At 41.2% G+C, this 25,867-nt stretch overlaps 1 protein-coding gene across 2 annotated transcripts in view; it reads left to right on the top strand.

Annotated features, from left to right (window-relative positions):
* The window catches only part of egf (epidermal growth factor), a 152,799-nt gene extending 127,546 nt beyond the window's left edge, over positions 1–25,253 (top strand). Inside the window, exons 20-22 of one of the 2 annotated variants that reach the window (XM_060826662.1) lie at positions 325–430; positions 11,615–11,747; positions 25,035–25,102. In XM_060826662.1, the coding sequence (XP_060682645.1) occupies positions 325–430; positions 11,615–11,734 (226 nt within the window). In that variant the 3' untranslated portion in view covers positions 11,735–11,747; positions 25,035–25,102. Of the gene's footprint in view, positions 1–324; positions 431–11,614; positions 11,748–25,034 lie in introns of both variants that reach the window. The other variant, XM_060826670.1, reaches the window with a different exon arrangement.
* The last annotated feature ends 614 nt before the right edge of the window (positions 25,254–25,867 follow it).

The following is a 25,867-nucleotide window of genomic DNA, read 5'->3' as shown; positions in this document are numbered from 1 at the left end:
TGGCCTCTGCTTGTCCTGTAGCCCTTGACAGTCCGAGCTTTCACCCCTCCCCTAACCCTCCGCATCTGGTTCTCGATCCTGGGGAAAGCCCAACCCTTCCAGTTGAGTACTTGAGTGGCACTTCATGCAGCATGCTTCCCTAAAGGAGGCAACAAGGGAGTTATCATTGGCTCGCCAGCCAGTAGGTGAGACCCAGTTGCCTCCATTAAATGACACTTCCATTTTTGCAACCTGAATCCTTTCAACGTTTCTTTTAAAAACTTGATCAGATCATCATTAATCTTAACTGGAGCTTCAATGATGTATGCAGGTTTTATTTAATAGGCACCAGAAACATTTGAAGAAAAGGCAATACTGTGAAGAAATGAGTGACACCAGCTGCAGCAGCATCGACAGTGTAACTGAGACATTGAAAAGCAATGAGCCACAGGTAATTTGGTCATTTCATGAAGCTAAAAATTCATGTATGTACACGTTTAAACTCCCAGTAAGTGATACTAATGAGTGATGCATCCAACAAGGAGAATAATTTGGAAAGTAATTTCTAGTCTAAAAACATTAGCTTGCTCTCTCTCCACGGATGTTGCATGACCTGCTGTGATTTCCAGTACTTTTTATTTTCTGAACAACTAACTAATTTTGTTATTCTTCATAGTAGTTCTTGTTTACTGAAAGCTAAGGATATGACTTTAAATTTAATATTAATGATAATAAATTGCCAACATATAAGAAACACAGATAATATGAACATATTTTATAACTTTGATAGTAAATACAGAATTGAAGAAAATTAACAGGCTTCAAATAAAGTGAGCAGAAATTTTTAAATCCAACGTTGGATATGTGAACACATTCCAAATGGTCAATTTTGTTTATTTTTAAATTGTTTCAGATTGGAGGCCTGTGACCTGTGATTTGCCACAAAAATTGGTGCTGGGTACACAGCTTTTCATCATTTATGTAAATGATTTGGATGTGAATGTAGGAGGTACAGTTAGTAAGTTTGCAGATGACACCAAATTGGAGGTGTAGTGAACAGCAGAGAAGATTACTCCAGTGTAAATGCGATCTTGATCAGATGGGCCAATGCACTGAGGAATGGCAGATGGAGTTTAATTTAGATAAATGTGAGGTGCTACATTTTGGAAAGGCAAATCAGAGCAGTGCTATATACTTATACACTTAATGGTAAGGTCTTGGGCAGTGTTGCTGAACGATGAGACCTTGGAGTGCAAGTTCATAGTTCCTTGAAAGTGGAGTCGCAGGTAGATAGGGTAGTGAAGGAGGAGTTTGGTATGCTTGTCTTTATTGGTCAGAGCATTGAGTACAGGAGCTGGGAAGTCATGTTGTGGCTGGTTAGGTTACTTTTGGAATATTATGTGCAATTCTGATCGCCATCTTATCAGAAGAATGTTGTGAAACTTGAAACAGTTAAGAAAGGATTTACAAGGATGTTGCCAGGATTGGAGAATTTTATCTATAGGGAAAGGCTGAATAGGCTGGGACTGTTTTCCCTAGAGCATTCAAGGCTGAGGAGTGACCTTATAGAGGTTTATAAAATCATGAAGGGCATGGGTAAGTAAATAGCCGAGGTATTTTCCCTGGGGTGGGAGTGTTCAAAACCAGAGGGCATAGGTTTAGGGTGCAAAGGGAAAAATTTATAAGGGACCTAAGGGGCAACTTTTTCATGCAGAGGTTGGTGTATGTTTGGAATGAGCTGCCAGAAGAAGTGTTGGAGTCCAATACAATTACAATATTTAAAAGGCATCAGGGTGGGTCAGTGAATAGGAAGGGTTTAAAGGGATATGGACCAACTGCTAGCAAATGAGACTGGATTAGGTTCAGATATCTGGTCGGCATGGATGAGTTGGACTGAAGGGTCTGTTTCCATGCTGTACATCTCTTTGACTCTATGACTCTATATCCATTTAAAAGATCATGTGCTTCATGATTATAAGGAAAGGAGAAACAACATTCTGAGGCACAGTATTGGCAAAGGGCAGCAACACATTATGAAAAACCTTATGGAAAATCAGAAAAGCTTTACAAATAGTTCTCCATACAGAGCCTCAGGAGGCCTAGCTCACAAATTCCATCTACTGTTAAATCTGAACCATGAAGTGAAACTATTCCTGGTTGTAGAGCTGGGCAAACACCAGCATTTCTCCAGAACCCACATTCCACTGTCACTTCCATGCTGGTTTGGCATTTGCCCCAATAATGTGCAGAAACAGTGATTCTGTCACATTTCTGGCAAAGTTGTAATGGTAGAGTGGACATAACTCTGAGGAAACTCTCAAACTGCAATAGGACAAATTGGTCACTCTCTTTGGAGGAAATTGGCCTGATGAAACTAATTACCATATTTAGTCCTCATTTTCTTGAGCTCACCTTATCCCTAAAGAAAAGCCGATACTTTCTACTCACTAACTCTTTGTGATTAACCCTCTAGTTCACAACTGTTGTGCCTCCAGTTTATGGTTTCCCTCTCACAATTCAAATTAATGAGCAAAGCATTAGATTGTACAGCCAATGTAGCTGGTTGTATTCATTGTACAACAGTGTAAGGGCTGAAGGGTCAGTTTTGAGGAGTACATTAGGCAGCATTCAATATTCAGATGTCACATTGTCTTGAGTAGGGATTTCAAAGAAGTAAGAACTAACGTAATTGTCTCTCCCATAGTCTCAGCAGCAATGTTTACCATACCAATGCAACATATACTGAATAACTATCATGCAATAAGTTTTGTTTGTTAAAGTCAAGGTGCTGTATTAATTAGACTATCAGGTGGCTTTCTTTTGCCACACCGGACAATGTAGCGCCTTCAAATCCCAACCAAGATAAAGGATGGTGCATCATAGCTACCTGATGAGCTGTGAGCATCATATTAAACTGTGGTGAGACCATAAGAGCATAAAATATAGGAACAAATTAGGCTATTTAGCCAACTGAGTCTGCTCCATCACTTGATCATGGCTGATATGTTTCTCAACCCCATGTCTTCTCCCTTCCACCCTTAATCCTATAACTAATCAAGAACCTAAAGACACTCAATGACAAGACCTCCACAGCTTTTTGTGGCAATAATTTCCACAGATGCACCACATTCTCGTTGAAAAAATTTTCCCTTCAGAAATTCTGTTCTGAAGGATCATCACTTCACTCTGGAGACTCCTTTGGCTCCTAAGCTCTCCTATTAATGAAAACATCTTCTCCAGCTCCACTCTATCCAGACTTCTCATTCATCTGTAAGTTTCAATGAGATCTCTCCCTCATCCTTCTAAATTTTATCAACTATGGTCCCTGAATCCTCAACTGATCATTATCTGGCAAGCCCTTCATTCCCAGGATCATTCTTGTAAAGTTCCTCTGGACGCCTTCCAAAGCCATCACATTCTTCCTTCGATACGGGGCCCAAAACTGTTTGTGATTTTCCAAATGCAGACTGGCCAGAGCGTTATACAGCCTCAGAAAGACATCTCTGCTCTTGAACTCTAGCTTTCTTGAAATGCATGTTAATATTACATTTGTCTTCCTAAGTGCCAACTTAACCTGCATGTTAACCTTAAAGGAATCCTCAAGCAGGACTCCTAAGTCTTTTGTACTTCAGATTTCTGAAGTCTTTCTCTGTTTATAAGATCGTCTTTGCCACTATTCTTCCTATCAATGTGCATAATCTCAAGTCTCCCATAATGTAATCCATCTGCCACTTCTTTGCCCACTCACTTAGCCTGTCCAAGTCCTTCTCCAGCCTCCCTACTTCCTCACCACTACCTGTTCTTCCATCTATCTTTGTTTCCTCTTACAGCAGTGTTAGCTGCGAAAAACATGAAATAGTTTAATTTCCCTTTTGGGATACATCAAAAGCCATTTCCTCAGTGAACAAGGAATGTATTAGAATGATATTTGAATGCTTCAACCAAATCAAGGTTTAGCTAACCTCTCCTTTTATTAAACAACAATTGTTATTGCATTAGTTTTTAAACTTTCTTGGATATCTCTTGTAAAACCATAAGGGATAGGAGCAGAACAGGCCATTCAGCCCATCGAGTCTGCTCTGCCATTCAATGGGATCATGGCTGATCTGATAATCCTCATCTGTCTTGAAATCATATCTTTGGCGCATTTTACTGGCTCTTCCATGAATTAGCCACTGCATGTCCTATATTAATTGTTTGATTATTTTAAAAGCTTGGACTGCATTCAGTCTATAAAATGGGTGACTAACATAACTGTATAATTGACAGTTTTCTTAACTAGTATTATGCAATAAAGTCCAAGACGTTTTGTTCTGATGCCAGTTATTATGGTTGTGGTTCAGATTACACAAGTATGTGATCCAGTTGCTTAGATCCTGATGTTTTTGCAACAAAACAAATGCTGTTGTATATTCTTACTCTTTCATTTATGAACTGGAAAACTGACCTTAGCTTTTTTTATAATCCAAACAAGATGAGACTTGCACACGATAATGCCAAGGCTTCACCAGACAAAACTTATTCAACTGAAATGCAACAACAATTCTTTGTTGCTTATAATGTATGAATAAGTATTTAAAGAGGAAAGAAATTCTTTGGGCAATATTACAATTGGCAGCTTCTCAGTGGCCCAACAGTGTTTTCTTTTTTAGTTTTGTTTTGCATATCTTCATTTAAAAGGATGATGACATACTGCAGTTTAAGGAGGAGAGAGTGAGTACTGCAGATGGTGGAGATCTAGTCGAGAGTGTGGTGCAGGAAAAGCACAGCAAGTCAGGCAGCATTAAAGGAACAAGAAAATTGACGCTTTGGACAAAAGCCCATCATCAGGAATGAGGCTTGTGGCCAAGGGGGTAGTGAGAGGTAGATGGGGTTGGGGTAAGTAAGCTGAGAGTGCGATAGGTAGATGAAGGTGGGGGTAATGATGATAGTTTGGAGAGGAGGATAGATCGGATAGGTGGGAAGGACAGGTTATGAGAGTGGTGCCAAGTTGGAAGATTGGAATTGGGATAAGGTGGGACGAGGGGAAATGAACTGGTGAAATCCACATTGATCCCAGTGGAAGATGAGGCATTTTCCTCCAAGCGTTGAGTGGTAGAGTTTAGCGATTGAGGCGGCCCAGGACCTATATTTCCTTGGTGGAGTTAAAGTGTTCAGCCATGGGGCAGTGGGGTTGCTTGGTGCGGGTGTCCCAGAGATGTTATCTAAAGTGTCCTGCAAGTAGGCGTCCTGTCTCCCCAATTTAGAGGAGACCACATCGGAAGCAACAGATACAGTAAGTGACGGGTGTGAAAGTGCAGGTAAATCTCTGATGGCTGTGGAATGCTTATTTGGGGCAGAGGTGAGGGGGGGAGGTGTGGGCACAGGCACAGGTTTTCCAATTCCTACGATGGCAGGGGAAGATGCCGGGAGGGGAGGGTAAGTTGGTGGGGCATATGGAATTGACAAGACAGTCGCAGAGGGAATGGTCTTTACGAAATGCAGATGGGGTGGCAAGGGAAATATATTTCTGGTGGTGGGGTCCATTTGTAGGTGGCAGAAATGGCAGAGGATGAGGAGATTGGTGGGGCAGAAGGCGAAGAGGAGGGGGGAGGGGGTGTTCTATCCTTGTTGCTGTTGGAAGGATGGGGTTTGAGGGCAGAAGTGCGGGAATGGATGAGATGTGCTTGAGGGCATTATTGGCCACGAGAGGGGAAATGGCGGTCTTTGAAGAAGGAGGCCATCTGGTGTGTTCTGTTGTGGAACTGATCCCCCGGAAGCAAATCCAGCAGAAACGGAGGAATTGGGAATAAGGGATAGTGTTTTTACAGGAGACATGTAGTCCAGGTAGCTGTGGGAGTCAGTGGGTTTGTAGAAGATGTCCATGTTGAGTTTCTCACCGTTGATTGAGATGGAAAAGTCCAGGAAGGGGAGGGAGGTGTCTGAGATAGTCCACATAAACCTAAGGTCGGGTGGAATGTGTTGGTGAAGTTGATGAACTGATCAACGTCCTTGTTACAGTTAAAGTCATAGTACATCAGCCACAGATCATTTCATTTCTTCCCTACCATATAAACAGGGCCGACTTTGATTGTATTTCAAATTTGGTATAGTGTGAAATTAATGATAATGCTGGCTGGGGTTCCTGCTCATACACTGAACATCTGCAGTCCCACACAGAGGTCAGGGCAGGGGGAAAGTTTCAGGTTGAAATTGGGACGAATTTCTGAAGTTTTTCCCAATAGCAGAGAGGATCTCCCCCACCCAACCCTAGTTGATGGTCAAGCCCAAGCACAGTAGGTACATGGAGGCAACTCTCCAGTACCTGCAGTGTTAGACTAGTTCTTTTTTTAAATTGAAATCTAACCCCTTCACCTGGGGTCAGATGACTCCCTCATGTACTTCCTCCCAGAGTGGCAACGTCATCTCTGGTGGTGGGTCTGCCATAATTTTGGAGCTGCACACCTCTTATTTGGCCAGGAGCCTTAAGGAAATATCATCTTTCCTTTCATTGAACAGTGTCTACATAGATGGGCACATAACTGGCTGCCTCTTGGAATTTTTCCCAGAGGTGTTCTAGCAGTCAAAACAGGGGCTGGACCCAGATATTGACCCATTCTTGACCAAGGACAGATGGGTTAGGTGGGTTGGCCATGCTAAATTGCCTGTAGTGTTAGGTGAAAGAGTAAATGTAGGGGAATGGGTCTGGGTGTGTTGCGCTTCGGTGGGTCGCTGTGGACTTGTTGGGCTGAAGGGTCTGTTTCCACACTGTAAGTAATCTAATCTTAGAGTCGTCCACAAATTTACTAACCCATCCTTCTATGCCCTCATCCAGGTCATTTATAAAAATGACAAATAACAGTGGACCTAAACCATATCCTTGAGTACCTCACTAGTAACTGAACTCCAGGATGAATATTTCCCATCAACCATCACCCTCTGTCTTCTTTCAGCTAGCCAATTTCTGATCCAAACCTCTAAATCACCCTCAATCCCATGCCTCTGTATTTTGTGTAATAGCTTACCATGGAGAACCTTATCAAACGCCTTACTGAAATCTATATACATCACATCAACTGCTTTACCCTCATCCACCTGTTTGGTCATCTTCTCAAAGAACTCAATAAGGTTTGTGAGGCATGACCTACCATTCACAAAGCTGTGTTGACTAGATGATTACAAATCCTATCTCTTATAACCCTTTCCAACACTTTACCCACAACTGAAGTAAGGCTCACTGGGCGAAATTACCAGAGTTGTTTCTACTCCCATTCTTGAACAAGGGAACAACATTTGCTATCTACTAGTCTTCTGGCACTATTATTGTCAGCAATGACGACATAAAGATCAAAGTCAAAGGCTCTGCAATCTCGTCCCTGGCTCCCCAGAGAATTCTAGGATAAATCCCATCAGACCCAGTGAACGTATCTATTTTTACACTTACCAGAGTTGCTAAGATCTCCTCCTTGTAAACCTCAGTCTCATCTAGTCTAGTAGCCTGTATCGCAGCCTCTCCTCGACAACATTAGAAAAAGACAATGTAAATACAGACGAAAAATATTCATTTAGCGCTTCCTGTATCTCCTCTGACTCCATGCACAACCTCCAACTATTGTTCTTGATTGGGCCTAATCTTACTCTATTATGACTCTATTCATTTTTTATTCCTGATATAGCTATAGAAAGCTTAGGGATTTCCTTGATCCTATTTGCCAATGATTTCTCTCGTCGCCTCCTGGCCCTTCTTAACTCTCTCTTTAGGTCTTCCCTGGCTAGCTTGTAACTCTCAAGCACCCCAACTGATTTATCACATCTCAATACATAAGCCTTTGTCTTCCTCTTGACTCAGGTTACATGCATTTCAGTCACTTAAGTAGCTGAAGATTAGCCAGCACACAACATAGCAGCATTTGTTGCAGTCACTTGGCCAAGCATCGAACCTTTGCCACATTGACTCTGAAATTGTAAATGTAATTAATCGAGTTCACTGTAATCAACCCTCACTGGCAAAGAAGCCTGTACTTGCAAAGCATTAACTAAATGCCAACATCTTTCATTATCCTCAGCTACAAAACGCAAATCCCAATAAGATGATGTTCACGCCCTTCAGTGAAGTGATTTGAAGAATACCCATGAATTTGTAACAATTATGTCTGACAATATTTTTTATTCCAATATTAGACAGTTAAAAAAAATGACAGAAATATGCATCTTATAACACCATGTGAATCATCACTTCCCTTTCTTCTGTACTTTCTTTCATTCGCCAATGTAATGTTTTATAATGTCAACCAGATTTATTTCATGGAATCTGGTCAAATAAAGCAGTAACATTTTTGCGGCACTCCATTACACCATAAATTAATGTGTTGTGGCCAACAGTATGACATGACACATCATTCAGTTGGATGTAAAAGGGTTCTGCAGCACAAATTCATTTCACAATCATTGTATCTTTTAAGTGCTAGTTTATGGATTCAATATGAGGTTGATTTTTGCAAAGTACTGCAACGCATCCATTATTGGGTTACCAGATTTGCATTCAGTTAACTAAACATTGTTAAAAATAACACGGATTGCATTTTGCATAACAAAATGGATTGGAGAAGACTTATTTTGATTTAGAGTCATAGAAATGTACAGCAAGGAAATAGACCCTTCAGTCCAACCAGTCCATGCCGTCCAGATATCCTAACCCAATCTGGTCCTACCTGCCAGCACCGGCCCATACCCCTTCAAATCCTTCCTATTCATATACCCATTCAAATGCCTCCTAAATGTTGCAATTTTACCAGCTTCCACCACTTCCTCTGGCAGCTCATTCCATACACATACCACCCTCTGCATGAAAATGTTGCCCCTTAGGTCTTTTTTATATCTTTCTCCTCTCACTCTAAACCTATGCCCTCTAGTTCTGGCCTCTCCCACCCCAGGGAAAAGACTTTGTCTAATTATCCTATCCATGTAACAAGAAGATGGATTACTGGGCTAATGGTAGGCTACTTGGTAGTGTGGATGAGCAGAGAGATCTTGGTGTCCATGTACACAGATCTCTGAAAGTTGCCACCCAGGTAAATAGTGCTGTGAGGAAGGCATATGGTGTACTGGGCTTTATTGGTAGAGGAATTGAGTTCCGGAGTCCTGAGGTCATGTTGCAACTGTATAAGACTCTGGTGCGGCCTCATCTGGAGTATTGTGTGCAGTTTTGGTCGCCATACTATAGGAAGGATGTGGAGGCATTGGAACGAGTGCAGAGGAGGTTTACCAGGATGTTGCCTGGAATGGTAGGAAAATCTTATGAGGAAAGGCTGAGGCACTTGGGGCTGTTCTCATTAGAGAAGAGAAGGTTTAGGGGAGATTTGATAGAGGTGTATAAGATGATTAGGGGTTTAGATAGGGTCGACACTGAGAACCTTTTACCGCTAATGGAGTCAGGTGTTACTAGGGGACACAGCTTTAAATTAAGGGGTGGTAGGTATAGGACAGATGTTAGGGGTAGATTCTTTACACAGTGGGTTGAGAGTTCATGGAATGCCCTGTCAGTAGCAGTGGTGAACTCTCCTTCTTTATGGTCATTTAAGCGGGCATTGGATAGGCATTTGGAAGTTATTGGGCTAGTGTAGGTTAGGTAGGATTCGGTCGGCGCAACATCGAGGGCCGAGGGGCCTGTACTGCACTGTATCTTTCTATGTTCTATGTCCCTCATGATTTTGTAAACCTCTCTAAGGTCACCCCTCAGCCTCTGATGCTCCAGGGAAAACAGTGCCAGCCTGTTCAGTCTCTCCTTATAGTTCATATCCTCCAACCCTGGCAACATCCTTGTAAACGTTTTCTGAACCCTTTCAAAATTTCACAACATCTTTCTGATAGGAAGACCAGAATTGCATGCAATATACCAAAAGTAACCTAACCTATGTCCTGTACAGCCGCAACATGACCTCCCAACTCCTGTACTCAATACTCTGACCAATGAAGGAAAGCATACCAAACGCCTTCTTCACTATCCTATCTACCTGCAACTCCACTTTCAACGAACTATGAACCTGAATGCCAAGGTCTCTGTTCAGCAACACTCCCTAGGACCTTACCATTAAGTGTATCAGTACTGCTAAGATTTGCTTTCCCACAATGCAGCACCTCATATTTATCTGAATTAAACTCCATCTGCCACTTCTGAGCCCATTGGCCCATCTGATCAAGATCCCGTTGTCATCTGAGGTAACCTTCTTCGCTGTCTACCACACATCCAATTTTGGTGTCATCTGCAAACCTACTAACCATATGTCTTACGCTCACATTCAAATCATTTATATAAACGACAAAAAGTAGAGGACCCAGCACCGATCCTTGTAGCACTCCACCAGTCACAGGCCCCGAGTCTGAAAAACAACCCTCTACAACCACCCTCTGTCTTCTACCTTTGAGCCAGTTCTGTATCCAAATGGCTAGTTCTCCCTGTATTCCATGAGATCTAACCTTGCTAATCAGTCTCCCATACACCTTGTCGTACACCTTACTGAAGTCCATATAGATCACATCTGCCCTCGTCAATCCTCTTTGTTACTTCTTCAAAAAACTTAATCAAGTTTGTGAGACATGATGTCCCATACACAAAGCCTTGCTGACTATCCCAAATCAGTCCTTGCCTTTCCAAGAAACATGTACACCCTGTCCCTCAGGATTCCCTCCAACACTGATGTCAGGCTCACTGTCTATAGTTCCCTGGCTTGTCCTTACCACCCTTCTTAAACAGTGGCACCACCTTAGCCAACATCCAGTCTTCAGGCCCAGCAATCACTTCCCTAGCTTCCCACAGAGTTCTACTCACAAGACTACAGTGAAAGGTCTACAAGATCTTAGGTACAAATGTGCCTATGTACAGACTCTTTAGTATAAGTTATTTAGCTGCTGTAATTTTTCATAATATGGGGAAAGATTGAATGTGATTTAAATTTGGGAAGAATAGCTCATATTGAGTGCAGCACCAAAACAGCACTAGCAAAACAGGAGTCAAACGAAATCAGGGGAAAATCTTCACTGGTAGGAGACAGTTACAATCAGATCAAACTTGATCTTAGTAAATGGTATAGCAGGTTCAAGGGCCTCCTAACTCCTATCATTTTATAAATATTTGTATGGACTCTAGCAGTTCAAGAGGGTGGCTCACAAAAACCTTTTCCAGGTGGATTAGAGTTGGACAATAAATATTGGACATGCCAGCAATTCTCACAAAGGATAGATGGATATGAAGAGAGTTAGAGCACAGAAGTCATTCCTGAAACACAAACAGGATTTAGTTTGTAACATTTTGTTCATCATTGTAGACATGTAAAATACCAACTCTTGGGTTATCCAGGGTAAAGTTGAAAAGAAATTCCAGAGAGAAAGAATAACCAGATTTTTGCTGCATTTAAAATGCATATGGCACTGCTGGGAATTAGATAGTTGCATTACTGAAATGTGAAATTTAAGAGATAACTGATGACTGACAGATTTGTTTTTTGTTTGTTTACTAATATTGGTGTAGTTCCTGATCATTTAATGATAGCTTTCCATGAAGTCAGAAATAGTTTCTCTGCATTTATTTTTGCAGTTTTGTCTGTTGTATCTTGCCTGATTTAATGTTTATTTGCATTCTGCTCCTTGCTTGTTCCAGTTTTATACAATGGTGGAAACTAATTGGAAGATTGGAGAAGCATGTACAATCCATGTTATCAGAACAGAAAATCATACTCAGGCTGCAGCATCTGGTTACCTGGACACTGTTTTAAAATAATTGGGAGTTGTGTGTGAGTTTTGTGCAGTAACACAGATTCTCTGCTTAATTTCTAGTCTGTCATACTCCTGCAGTGATTTCCAATTGATAAATCTGTGTGTACTTCTTTTGATGCAGATGTGCAAATACTGTGTAGATCATTATGTCTAGAATCTGAAACTTCCTGCTAAATTACAAGATCAGCAGTTTGTTTCTCTTTGTAAGTTATACTGCTACTTTCATTTCCATTTCCTGTCATTAGTCTGTCAGCATTTTCTACAGTATCACTTATTTGCAATCTTAAAGTACATGGCAAATGCAAAAACTGGAAGGGTTATAGACTGGAAATTTGATTAACCATGAAGATGGGCATATTGAGCTATCAATTCACTCTTGTTTCTGGTGAAGGCAGCACACAAGTGTGGTTTGCATTTTTAAAGGCTTGTAGCTTGCAGCTGGCATAAAGTTGTGTGACTACATACATGAAAAAAGGCCACAAAACAGTGAGAAGCCAGCGCAAGTTGGAACGAGTTTTAAAACGGCACTTCTTGAAAGGAAAGTGTATTGTGGTTGAAGTGGCTGGAAGTCATTCCACAACTGATTCCAACTTGGAAAGGATGTAGAAACATGGCATAAGACAAACCCTCAGATTTTCTGATACTGCATCAAAGCCATGGTAGGGGTGGTGAAGAGCATGGGAAATGGCATCTGTTCATGAGGTCTAAATTTGTGAAGGCTACATGATCAAAAAGCTGTGCTGGTCAATGCCAACAGTCAAGCCAACCTGATATATTGCTGCAAGAATACAATAAAGGTCTCACATGAGTAATCCAGGGGCAGTCAACGTATCTTCAATTGCCATACCCAGAAACTTGAGCTGAAAATGTGTTGTTGGAAAAGCACAGCAGGTCAGGCAGCATCCAAAGAGCAGGAGAATCGATGTTTTTCCAGCAACACATTTTCAGCTCTGATCTCCAGCATCTGCAGTCCTCACTTTCTCCCCTTTATACCCAAAAACTTGACCAGCTACAGTGCACACATTCTCAAATTGCTGACCACCAACACCATTACTCCCCCCTCTGTCCCAACAATCTTCCCAGTAATTTCCTTTGGATCTCATACCTGCCACTAATAGCTTCACCTCAGTGTCATACAGCTGCAAGTTGCACTCCCAGATCTCTCACTTCACACACTGCCAGCTATTCTGTCATTACATCAACCAAACACAATGCTCCATGTTCACAATTTGGAGATGCCGGTGTTGGACTGGGGTGTACAAAGTTAAAAATCACACAACACCAGGTTATAGTCCAACAGGTTTAATTGGAAGCACTAGTTTTTGGAGCGCCACTCCTTCATCACAATCACCTGATGAAGGAGCAGTGCTCCGAAATCTAGTGCTTCCAATTAAACCTGTTGGACTATAACTGGGTGTCGTGTGATTTTTAACTCCATATTCATACACTCATCTCTCTCTTTTAAGATAAGAGAATGCAAAGCCAGAGGCAGCAGTATTCAACAAGCAGGGGATAGAGGTGTTTGATTGCTCACCAAATACTCTTTACTGAAAGTAGCAACAGGACAGAACCATTTGAAGATAAAGGTATTCTCAGACTGAATCCTTTATCTCACATCCCACTTATACCTCAGCTCAAACTCCTTCCAAATTATGAGCTCTAATGTAAGCCTATATAGCTTGCTTTCTCTTATGCTTATCATAATGCTATGACTATGCCTTTTTTCCTTTTTAGATGCACAAAAACCTGTCCCTCTCAGCCTTGCATATACTTAATGACCCAACCTCTACAGCCCTCTGTGGTAAAGAATTCCCCAGATTTCTACCCTCAGAGACGGAATTCTTTCTCATCTCTTTCTTATCTGGGTGACTCCATATTCTGCGAGTATGTCTTCTGGTCCTAGACTCTCCCACAAAGGAGAAATACCTGTCTGTATTTACCCTTTCAAGCCCCTAAGAATTGTATTTGTTTCCTCTCATTTTTCTAAACTCAAATGAGTAACCGCATCAACCTGTTCTCAATAAGAAACATGCAAACCAGGAGCAGGGGTACGCTATTTGGTTTTTTAAGCCAGTTTCACCATTCAATATGATCATAACTGATCTTTTATCTCATTGCCATATGCCTGATTTCTCCACATACCAATTGATGCGTTCAATATCTAAAACAACTAAGTCTTTATTTAACATATTCAGTGACTGGCTCCCACAGCCCTCTGTAATTGAGACTCCATAGGTTTCTCTAACCTTTGAGAGAAGAAATTTTTTGTCATCTTAGTCCTAAATTGCCTAACCCATATCCTGATACTGTGTCCCTAATCCAAAGCCAGTCAAAACATCCTCCCTACATTTAGTCAGTCAGAATTTCATATGTTTCAATCATCTCATCTCTTTAAACTCCAGAGAATACAAATCCAGTTGAACCAATAGAGTCATAGAGAAGTGGAGATGTACAGCATGGAAACAGACCCTTCGGTCCAACTTGTGCATGCCAACCAGATATCCCAACCCAATCTAGTCCCACCTGCCAGCACCTGGCCCATATCCCTCCAAACCCTTCCTATTCATACACCCATCCAAATGCCTTTTGAATGTTGCAGCTGTACTAGTCCCACCACCTCCTCTGGCAGCTCATTCCATATATGTACCACTCTCTGCGTGAAAATGTTGTCCTTAGGTCTCTTTTATATCATTCCCCTCTCACTCTAAACTTATGCCCTCTAGTTCTGGACTTCCCCACTCCAGGGAAAAGACTTTGTCTATTTATCCTATCCATGCCCCTTGTGATTTCATAAACCTCTATTAGGTCACCCCTCAGCCTCCAAAGCTCCAGGGAATATAGCACTAGCCTATTCAACCTCTCATGATAGCTCAAATCCTTCAACCCTGGCAACATCCTTGTGAATCTTTTCTGAACCATTTCAAGTTTCACAACATCTTTCTGATAGGAATGAGATTAGAATTGCACACAATATTCCAACAGTGTCCTACCAAATGCCTTCTTCACTATTCTATCTACCTGCGACTCCACTTTCAAGGAGCAATGAACCTGCACTCCAAGGTCTCTTTGTTCAGCAACACCCCCTCCCTAGGACCTGATCATTAACTGTATAAGTCTGCTAAGATTTACTTTCCCAAAATGCAGCACCTCACATTTATCTAAATTAAACTCCATCTGCCACTTCTCAGCCCATTGGCCTATCTGATCAAGATTCCATTGTATTCTGAGGTAACCTTCTTCACTGTCCACTACACCTCCAATTTTGGCGTCATCTGCAAACTTGCTAACTATACCTCTTATGCTCACATCCAAATAATTTATATAAATAGTGAAAAGTAGTGGACCCAGCACCGATCCTTGTGGCACTCCACTGGTCACAGGCCTCTAGTCTGTAAAACAACCCTCCACCACCACCCTCTGTCTTCTACTTTTGAGCCAATTCTGTATCCAAATAGCTAGTTCACCTTGTATTTTATGAGATCTAACCTTGGTAACCTTTGGAGACTTCCAAAGGGGAGCATTGTCAAATGCCTTACTGAAGCCCATATAGATCACATCTACCGCTCTGCCTTCATCAATCCTCTTGGTTACTTCTTCAAAAAAACTCAATCAAGTTTGTGAGACATGATTTCCCATAGACATTCCTCATGGGACATTCCTGCCATCCCTAGTGTCTGAACCTCTGCTGCACTCTCTCTACATTAAGGATATAATTTCTTAGGCAGGGAGACCAATGTGCCAGATGCACTCTCACCAAGGCTTTGTATAACTGAAGTAAGACATTCCTACCTCAGAACTTAAATCTTATTGCAATTATGGTCAATATATCAATTGCCAACTTAATTACATGCTGCACCTGCCATCTAACTGGTGCACGAGGACACCTAGATCCCGTGGTATGTCCACACTTTCCAAAAAATCACCATTTCAATAATACTCTACTTCTCTATGTTTCACATCGAAATTTATATTTTCATATTTAGCCATGTTATACTGCATCATCTTTGTGTTAGCTCATTCTCCGAAGTTAACTTGAATTCTTACTGCACCCTCCACACAATTCATAATCCTGCCCAGTTTTGTACTAACTTGCAAATGTTGCATTTTGTTCCCCGATCAAAGTCATTTATATATAGAATATTGCAGCGCAGTACAGGCCCTTCAGCCTCGATGTTGTGCTGACCTGTGGAGTAAAAAATGAGGTCTGCAGATGCTGGAGATCACAGCTGCAAATGTGTTGCTGGTCAAAGCACAGCAGGTTAGGCAGCATCTCAGGAATAGAGAATTCGACGTTTCGAGCATAAGCCCTTCATCAGGAATGTGGAACCAATCTGAAGCCCTACACTATTCCATTCTTGTCCATATACCTAATCAATGACCATTTACATGCCCTTAAAGTTGGCGAGTCTACTAATGTTGCAGGCAGTGCATTCTACTCCCTCTACTAGTCTGAGTAAATAAACTACCTCATACATCAGTCATATCTATCCTTTCTCAATTTAAAGCTATGTCCCCTTGTGCTAGCCATCACCATCTGAGGAAAAAGGCTCTCACTGTCCAACCTATCTAACCCTCTGCTTATCTTATATGTCTCAATTAAGTCACCTCTCAACCTTCTTCTCTCTAATGAAAACAGCCTCAAGTCCCTCAGCCTTTCCTCATAAGACCTTCCTTCCATATCAGGTAACATCCTAGTAAATCTCCTCTGAACCCTCTCCAAAACTTCCACATCCTTTTTATAATGTGGTGACCAGAACTGTATGCAATACTCCAAATGTGGCCCTGCCAGAGTTTTGTACAGCTGCAACATAATCTCATGGTTCCAAAACTCAATCCCTCTACCAATGCAAGCTAACACCAAGATCTCTCTGCTCTTCTACACTACCAAGAATCTTACCATTAGCCCAGTACTCTGCATTCCTGTTACTCCTTCCAAAGTGAATCACCTCACACTTTTTCACATTACTCCATTTGCCATCTCTCAGCTCAGCTCTGCAGCTTATCTATGTTCCTCTGTAACCTATAAATCCTTCATCACTGTCCATAATTCTACCGACCTTAGTGTCATCCACAAATTTATAAAAAATGACAAATAGCAGTGGACCTAAAATAGATCCTTGCCGTACCCCACTAGTAACAGAACTCCAGGATGAATATTTCCCATCAATTTTCACCCTCTGCTTCTTTCAGCTAGCCAATTTCTGATCCAAACTGTTAAATCGCCCTCAATCCCATGCCTCTGTATTTTGTGCAATAACCTACAGTTGGGAACCTTATCAATCGCCTTACTGAAATCCATATACACCAATCAACCACTTTACCCTTATCCACCTATTTAGTCTCCTTCTCAAAGAACTCAATAAAGTTTGTGAGGCACGACCTATGCTTCACAAAACCATGTTGACTATCCCTAATCAATTTCTGCCTTTCTCGATGATTATAAAACCTCTCTCTTATAACCCTTCTCAACACTTAACCCACAAAGTAAAGCCCACAAGTCTATAATTTCCAGGGTTGTCTCTACTCCCCTTCTCGAACAAGAGAACAAAATTTACTACTCTCCAGTCTTCTGGCACTATTCCTGTAGATAATGATGATATAAAGATCAAAGCCAAAGGTTCTGCAATCTCCTCCTTGGCTTTCCAGAGAATCCTAGGATAAATCCCATCTGACCCAGTAGACTTATCTATTTTTACATTTTCCAGAGTTGGTAACACTTCCTCCTTATGCACCTCAATCCCATTTATTAGTACTCTGTATCTCAGAATTCTCTTCGACCACATTGTCTTTCTCTAGTGTGAATACTGACAAAAAGTATTTGTTTAGCACTTCCCCTATCTCATCTGACTCCACACACAACTATGCTTGATTGGCCCTAATCTTACTGTAGCTGAAAATGTGTTGCTGGTTAAAGCACCGCAGGTCAGGCAGCATCCAAGGAACAGGAAATTCAACATTTCGGGCTAAAGCCCTTCATCAGGAATCTTACTGTAGTCATCCTTTTATTCCTGATATACCTATAGAAAGCCTTAGGGTTTTCCTTGATCCTATCTGCCAATGACCTCTCATGTCCCCTCCTGGCTCTTCTTAGCTCTTTCTTTAGTTCTTTATTGGCTAACTTGTAACTTTCAAGTGGCCTAACACATCTCATCCTAACATAAGCCTTCTTCTTCCTCTTGACAAGAGATTCAATTTCCTTGGTAAATCACAGATCCTGCACTCGACAATCTCCTCCCTCCCTGACCAGTACATACTTATCAAGGACTCACAGTAGCTGGTCTTTGAATAAGATCCACATTGCAATTGTGCCCACCCCTTGCAGTTACCTTTCCCCATCCTATGCATCCTAAATCTCAAATTTCCTTTGAAATAACACTCTATGGCTTTTTCAATTACCTGCTAATTTTGGATGCTAGCTCTTTGTGATTTGTGCACAAATCCCTCTGTGTTGTAGCTTTCAGTAGTCTTTCTCCATTTAAGTAACATTCGACTTCTGTATTCTTCCTGCCAGAGTATATAACCTCACTTTGTCCCCCATTATATTCCAAATGCCAGGTTTTTGCCAACTCATTTAATCTGTCTGTATCACTCCATAGACTCTTTGTATCATTCTCACCAGTCGCTTTCATACTTAATTTTGTGTCATCTGCAAACTTGGCAATGGCACATTCATCTCCCTCACCTAGGCCATCAGTACATATATACAGGCCACCAACAGATTAAAAAGTCTCAAAAAGGAAATGAATCTGTCCAGAGAACCTGGTACTGGAAACAACAAACAGGAAATTCTGTCCTGTTGACCCAGCAAAGTCCTCCTTACTAATATCTGGGGGCTGTGGCAAATTGGAAGAGCTGTCTCACTAACTAGTTGAGCAACTGCCTGACAGAGTCATACAATCAGAATTATACCTCACAGCCAATGCCCCCAAAAACCACTATCACCATCCCTGAATATGTCTTTTCTCAATGGCGGGGCAGACCCAGCAGACATGGCAACACAGTGGTATACAGTTGGGTGGGAGTTGCCCTGGAAGTCCTCAGCATCAATTCTGGATGCCATGAAATCTCATGGCTTCCGGTCAAACATAGGCAAAGAAACATGTTGTCGACTACCAGATAACAGTCACACTGATTGATTAATCGGTACTCCCCTGTATTAAGTACCAATTTAAGGAAACTCAGAGAGTGTCAAGGGTGCAGAATGTACTCAGAGTGGGGAATTTCAATGTATACCACCAAGTGTGGCTTTGCAGCCTCTTTATTGACAAAGCTGATTGAGTCCTAAAGGATATAGCTGTGAGACTGGGTCTGTGGCAGTGTGAGGAAACCAACAATAGGTAAAAATATACTTGACTTCATTCTCGCCAATCTTCCTGTTGCATGTCCATGATGGTATCAATAAGAATGACCATCGCATAGTCCTTGTGGAAACTAGATTCCATCTTCTCATTGAGAATACCTTCCATTATGTTGTGTTCCATTATATTATGACTGCCAAATGGGATGGATTTTCAACAGATCTAGCAACACAAGAATCAACATCTAAGAATTCCTGTGGACCATCCACAGCAGAATTTCACTCAAAAACACTCATAGCCCAGGATATCATTAAGCCAAGGTTCAACCCTCGTTCAATGAAGAGTGCAGGAGGGTGTGGCAGGAGCAGCACAAGTACCTAAAAATGAGGTTTCAACTTGGTGAAGTCACCAAACAGGACTACTTGCATGCCAAACAGCAGATGCAGCAACTGACAGACAGAGCTAAGCGATCCAACAACCAATGGATCAGATCTAAGCTCTGCAGTCCTGCCACATCCAGTCATGAATGATGGTGGACAATTAAACAATTCACTGGAGGAGGAGGCTTCAGAAACGTCTCCATTCTTGATTATGGAGTCCAGCACAAATGATAAAGCTGAAGCACTAGCAACAGTCTTCAGCCAGAAGTGCTGAAGTAGATGTTCTATCTTAACCTCCTCCAGTGGATTTGGAAGGTCCAATCGAAAGAGCTTTTGTGAATTTCTGCAATGCATGTTATAAAAAGTACACACTGCTGCTAATGAGTGAGCATCACAGGTAAGTCTTCAGCCAATTTGATTCACTCCACGTGATACTAAGAAATAGCTGAAAACACTACATATTGCAAAGGCAATTGGCCGTGACAACATTCTGGAAGTAGCATCAAAAGATTTGTAATTCATAACTTGCCACACTCTTATTGAAATGGTACCTGTACAGCTGCAATACTGACATCTTACCAACAATGTGGAAAATTACCCATAAGCCCTGCACACAAAAATCCAGACAAATCTAACCCTGCTAATTACCATGCCATCAATCTGCTCTTAATCATAAGTAAAGCAATGGAAGGTATCAGCAACAGTGCTATCAAGCAACACCAGCTCACTGACACCAAGCTTTTGTTCCATCTGGATGACTCAGCTTCTGATCTCAGTACATTCTCATTCAATGGTTGGTAAAAGAGCTGATTTCCAGAGGTGAGAGTGACAACTCTGGGCATCTAGGCCACATTTGACCATGTGCAGCATCAAGGAGCCCCAAGACTTAGTAGGGACCATGGGAAAATGTTTTACTGGTTGGAGTCATACTTGTCACATAGGAAGATAATTTGGTTGCTGGACATCGGTCATCTCACCTCCAGGATATCTCCACAGAAGTTCCTCAGGGTAATGTCCTAAACTTAAGCATATTCAGCTGCTCCATAAATGACCTCTCTTCATCATAAGGTTAGAAGTTGAGATGTTCACTGATGACTGCACAATGTTCAGCTCCATTTGCGACTCCTCAGATCTGAGGCTGTCCAAGCCCAAATTCAGCAACATCTAGATAATATCCAGGTTTGGGCTGACAAGCGGTAAGTAACGTTCCCACAGCATAAATGTCAGAAAATGACCATCTCCAAAAAGAGAGAATCCAGCAATTGTACCTTGACTTCAATGGTGTCCCATCACTGAATCCCTCTCTGAGGGTTATGATTGACCAGAAACTCAACTGGACTCACCACATTAACATGGTGGCTGCAAGAGCAGGTCAGAGGCTAGTAATACCATGTGGATAACTCACCTCCTGACTCCCCAAAGCCTGTCCACCATGTAAAAGGCTCAAGTCAAGGTGTGATGGAATACTCCACACTTGCCTGGGTGAGTGCAGCTCTATAAACACTGAAGAAGCTTGACATCATCCAAGATTAAAAACCCACTTGACCGGCACCACATCCACAATTCTCACTCAGTAGCAGCAGTGTGTACTTTTTATAACATGCATTGCAGAAATTCACAAAAGCTCCTTCGACTGCACCTTCCAAATCCACAACCACTGCTATTGAGAAAGTCAAAGGCAGCAGATACATGGTTCCTGCAAATTCCATCCAAACTATTCACCATCCTGACTTGGAAATATGTTACTGTTTCTTTCGTATCACTGGATCAAAATCCTGGAACTTCCTCTACGACAATATTGTGACCGCAGCTGTACCAAATGAACAATGGTTTAAGAAAGGGCCTCAACACTATATCTTCTCAAGGGCAAGTAGGGAAACTACTAAATGCTGGCCCAGCCAGTAAAGCCTCATTTTCTGAATGAATAAAAATAAAATGCATCCTCTGCTTTGTCAGAATAGCTGAGGTACTGATTATTTAGTGGGCTATAGAATGGCTCGTCCATTGTCTTGTGAGATGTGCTGAATATAGTTACTCATCAGCAAAACACTGAATCTATTTGGTTATGGTATATTTCAGAGTGCCTGAAAATCTGTGCATCCTGGGTGATTGAGAACCCTGCAATCTCTGCAAAAGCATATGATCACTTCACTGCTCTGACAATAAAACATATAATTGAATTGAATTAGTTTTACTGTCACATGTACTCAAATGAGTCCAGTGAAAAGAGTACAAGTCACCACTTATGCCATCATCTTAGGTATAAGATAACTAGATACAAATACTTAAGTATTTGGTCTAAAGTAGAAGAAGTAGTAATAAAATAGCATAAGAATGAAAAGGAAAACCAAAAAATAAAAGTACACAGTTTAGAGTCCCCTTCACCTGGGAACCACCTCCAGATCACACCAGAGATTGCTTGTCCAGGGACTCGCCTGTAAACACGAGATTGTGGAGCCTCAGAAAGTTACAAATAGTACCTGCTCCAGTCTCAAAGGAGCAGACACAGAAAAACTCCCAACTGCTGACAATGACATTCCGACCAGCTCTGAAGTTTTAGCAGTTCGCAAAGCTATGACATTTGACACATTTTACGGTTGGACACATTATTGAGGTCTAGGTAGGAGAATTGCTCCCTGAACACAGTGCATGGTTATGGTTTTCTGCTAAATGTCATTGCTCCTTCCCCTAACTAGTTCCTTGCTCTGTTTTCCCTTTTCTCATTCTCTCTTTCATGCTGTAGTCAAAGAGGGTTGGAGTGGTGGAGGGGGGTGGGGATGTCTACACCTTCATTAATTTCCGGGAGCAAAGGATTTGTGTGGAATCCTTGAAGTCAGCACATTGTCCTTCGGCATCTATCACACTGCTCCCTGCAGAAACCAGTGAGTCTAAACAATTCTGGAAGACAAAAACATTCTGCAAATGCAGAAACAACCAGTAAAATCCAACAAGCAAGTAAACTGGAAATAGTTGGTTATCCCCTTCAAGAGCACTGCAAGATAGTGGAGGTCTGATGCTGAACATGAGTATAAGTTTAAGGAATGGTGTTAGTTGGCGAAGTGAAGGCCAGAATTGCAGCATTGGCCTGAATCCATGATTATCTGCTGATTGATATCACAACCCTCTGCATACTTCTGGCAGGTATTTCATACCTCCACAAATGTTTACTCAGTGTTACATCATATGTGTGTGCCTCAAACCTGGGAGGCAAAAACACACTTAAGGAGCTGCATAGGGGAATGACTGAGTCAGATATTGTGGCCACAATGCAAACCTATCATTTCTGAAGAATTTCATCGCATTGCATATAATTTGGTTTAACCATATTTAAAATCACTTTAAAATGATTAAAGATTCATTTCATTTGTAATTGAAACAAATATCATGATTTTTAACGTATCATTTTATTAACAAAAGGAAAAATGAATTTGAAAGCAGTTCAAAGAAGTTTCACAAAGCAGATTCCTAGGCTGAAGGGGTTGAATTGAGGAAAGATGTTAGGTCTTAGATTCAGTGGGATTTGGGAGAATCAGAGAAGACTTTATCGAAACATATAAGATTTTGAGAGTTTCACACATAGATACTAAGAGGCTGTTTCTCCTCATCGGGAGTCTAGAACTAAGGGAAATAGTTTAAAACTGTAGGGTGCCCCATTAAAGATGGAGATGAGAAGGATATTTTTCTCTCAGAGGGTCATTAATCTTTCTTACTCTTTCAGGTAAAGCTGAAGAACCTGAGTCATTCCAATTTTCATGCCTAAGCGAGACAGATTTACAAGGGAGTCAAAGATTATGCAGGGCAGGCAGGAAAGCAGAGTTAATCAGATCAGCCAGGATCTTATTGAATATTGGGATGGGTATGAGACACCAAATGGTCTACTGCTCCTCTTATTACTTATGTTCTTGATACATTGCTTCCAATATGACACAAGGATCAGTGCTGGAACATGTACAATCAATATCATTGACTTAGATATTTTACAGGAAAAGGTAAAAATTTTCCAGAGGGTCATAGTGTGGTAAAATGTTCATAGTTGCAGAATTTGATAGAAAGAAAAGAAAAGCAGTATATTATAGAGATTGCAGGATTCAGAAGTACTGTGTGCCTTGTTTTTGAATCACATAAAATTAATGTGCAGATACAGTAAGTGGTCAGGAAGATAAATAGAATATTGGTTTATTGGAAGGGGAATGGAAAATGCATTAAGTATGTTTTACTGCTACTCCACAGGGCCATGTTGAGAGCATCTAGAGTTCTTTATTCACCTCTGGCCTCTATCTGAAACAGTCCAAAGAAGTTTCAGTTGAATTATTCCTGAGATGAAGGACTTATTTTATGACGAAAATTTGAACAAGTTTATCCTATACCTTTTGGAGATTAGAAGAATGAGTGGTGATCTTATTGAAACACATACAATCCCGAGGGGATGTGGAAGGTAGATTTTGGACAGATGTTTCCACATGTGGGGGAGAGAAGTTTGAGAGGCACAGCTGAAAAGTAAGAGGTCTCCTTTCTAAATGGAAATGAGGTGAATTATTTTCTTTCACTGCGTTGTTAAGCTATGGAATTCTCTTACCAAGGGGGCAATGAAGGCTAGATAATTGAATTTATTCAAAGCGGAGTTGGAGAGAGTTAGAAAGGTTATGGGGAGCAGTCATGAAAAAAAGAGTTGAGTCCACAACCAAATCAGCCATGATCTTTCTGAATGTCGAAGCAGGTTCAAAGGTCTAAAAGGCCTACTCAAGCTCCTCAACCAGGCTGATTGCGGGAAAGGCAGGACTGACGTGTGAGGAGAGGTTGACTAGGTTAGGATTGCTTGCGCTGGAGTTCAGACGAGTGAGGGGAGGATCGTATGGACACTTGTAAAATTTGAACACAATTAGACAGGATAGATGCAGAGTGGATTTTCCCAATGTGGGTGTGTCCAGAACCAGGGGTCACAGTCTAGGGATTCAAGGTGGACCATTTAGGACAGAGATGAGGAGACATTTCTTCAACCAAAGATTGGTGAGCCTGTAGAATTCATTACCACAGAACGGAGTTGAGGCCAAAACATTGAATGTATTCAAGGGGCGGCTAGATCACTTGGGGTGAATGAATCAAAGGTTATGGGGAGAAAGCAGGATTAGACTATTGAGTTAGACAATCGGCCATGGTCATGATAAATGATAGAGCAGGTTTGAAGGGCTGAATGGTCACCTCCTGCTTCTATTTTCTCTGTTTTTATGTTTCAACCTTATGTTAGGGTCAGGGTGAGAATTAGGGTTCCTTCTTTTGGGTACATGTGTTCATCATCAACGTGTAAGCCAGGTGATATGTCACAGCACGATGATTAGTTAGTTATATTTGAAGATTGCACTTTATGATAACCTTTATTTATGATGATTTGGAGGTGCCGGTGTTGGACTGGGGTGTATAAAGTTAAAAATCACACAACACCAGGTTATAGTCCAACAGGTTTAATTGGAAGCACTAGCTTTCTGATGAAGGAGCAGCACTGTTGGCCTATAACCTGGTGTTGTGATTTTTAACTTTATGATGATAATAATTTATATACAGTCCTGTGTTAGTATGTGCCATTCAGTATGACTCTGTAACTGTATTTAACCTTACTCTTTGACTATAGAACATGCCTCCATTGCCTTGTGTAATGAGGTTGCTGGATGTCAGTTAAAAGAGCCACTAATATACAACCAAATGAGGCTGTCTACAACCCTGCATTGAAGCCCTTCAACTAAGTCTCAGCTCCCAGAAGAGGACAATCCAATTTACCTTGACATTCTGATCTCTCCTTGCTAATAGGCTGAGACCATTCATCTGTTTAAGAATTAACCAACTTAGCTGTCAAATCTTCAGTGAATAAGTTTGTTGATTGTGTTCATTTCTATCAAATTAAAACCATTAAACACCTCCTTTACAAGTTGCTTCAGTCTCTCTGATGTACCATCCTGAACTCATTAATCAATTGATATTTACCTCATTGTCAATACAAAAACACTGGATGATTTTTCGAAAAAGTAACCCCTAGTCTTGAAATCCTCCTTCCTAGGGAAAAGAAAACTATTTTAACCCTATCTACACCCCTCATTATTGTATAAACTTAGCAAGTTTTAAGATGTTTCATAGCTCAGGTTGAGGCTCTGGATGTAAGTTTGCTCTCAGAACTGGAAGATTTATTTTCAAATGTTTCATCAGCATACTAAGTAACATCATCAGTGAGCCTTCGTTGAAGCTTCAGTGGAGGCTCTCTGATGATGTTACTTAGTATGCTGATGAAACATTTGAAAATGAACCGTCCAGCTCAGTGAGCAAACTTACATCCCGATTTTATAAACTTGTCCTTAAATACTCTGCATCTTCTTTGTACTCCTAAACTGTTTGGTGTTCAGATTCTATTTCCAAGCTGAAAAAGTACATAGAATTCTTTTGTTTATGATGATAAACGTCCTCTCAGTTTGC

The sequence above is a fragment of the Hemiscyllium ocellatum genome, chromosome 1 (assembly GCF_020745735.1).
Source record: "Hemiscyllium ocellatum isolate sHemOce1 chromosome 1, sHemOce1.pat.X.cur, whole genome shotgun sequence".
Classification (NCBI taxonomy): domain Eukaryota; kingdom Metazoa; phylum Chordata; class Chondrichthyes; order Orectolobiformes; family Hemiscylliidae; genus Hemiscyllium; species Hemiscyllium ocellatum.
Note: the sequence above shows the minus strand (reverse complement) of the source record. Positions and strands in the feature narration are given on the sequence as shown.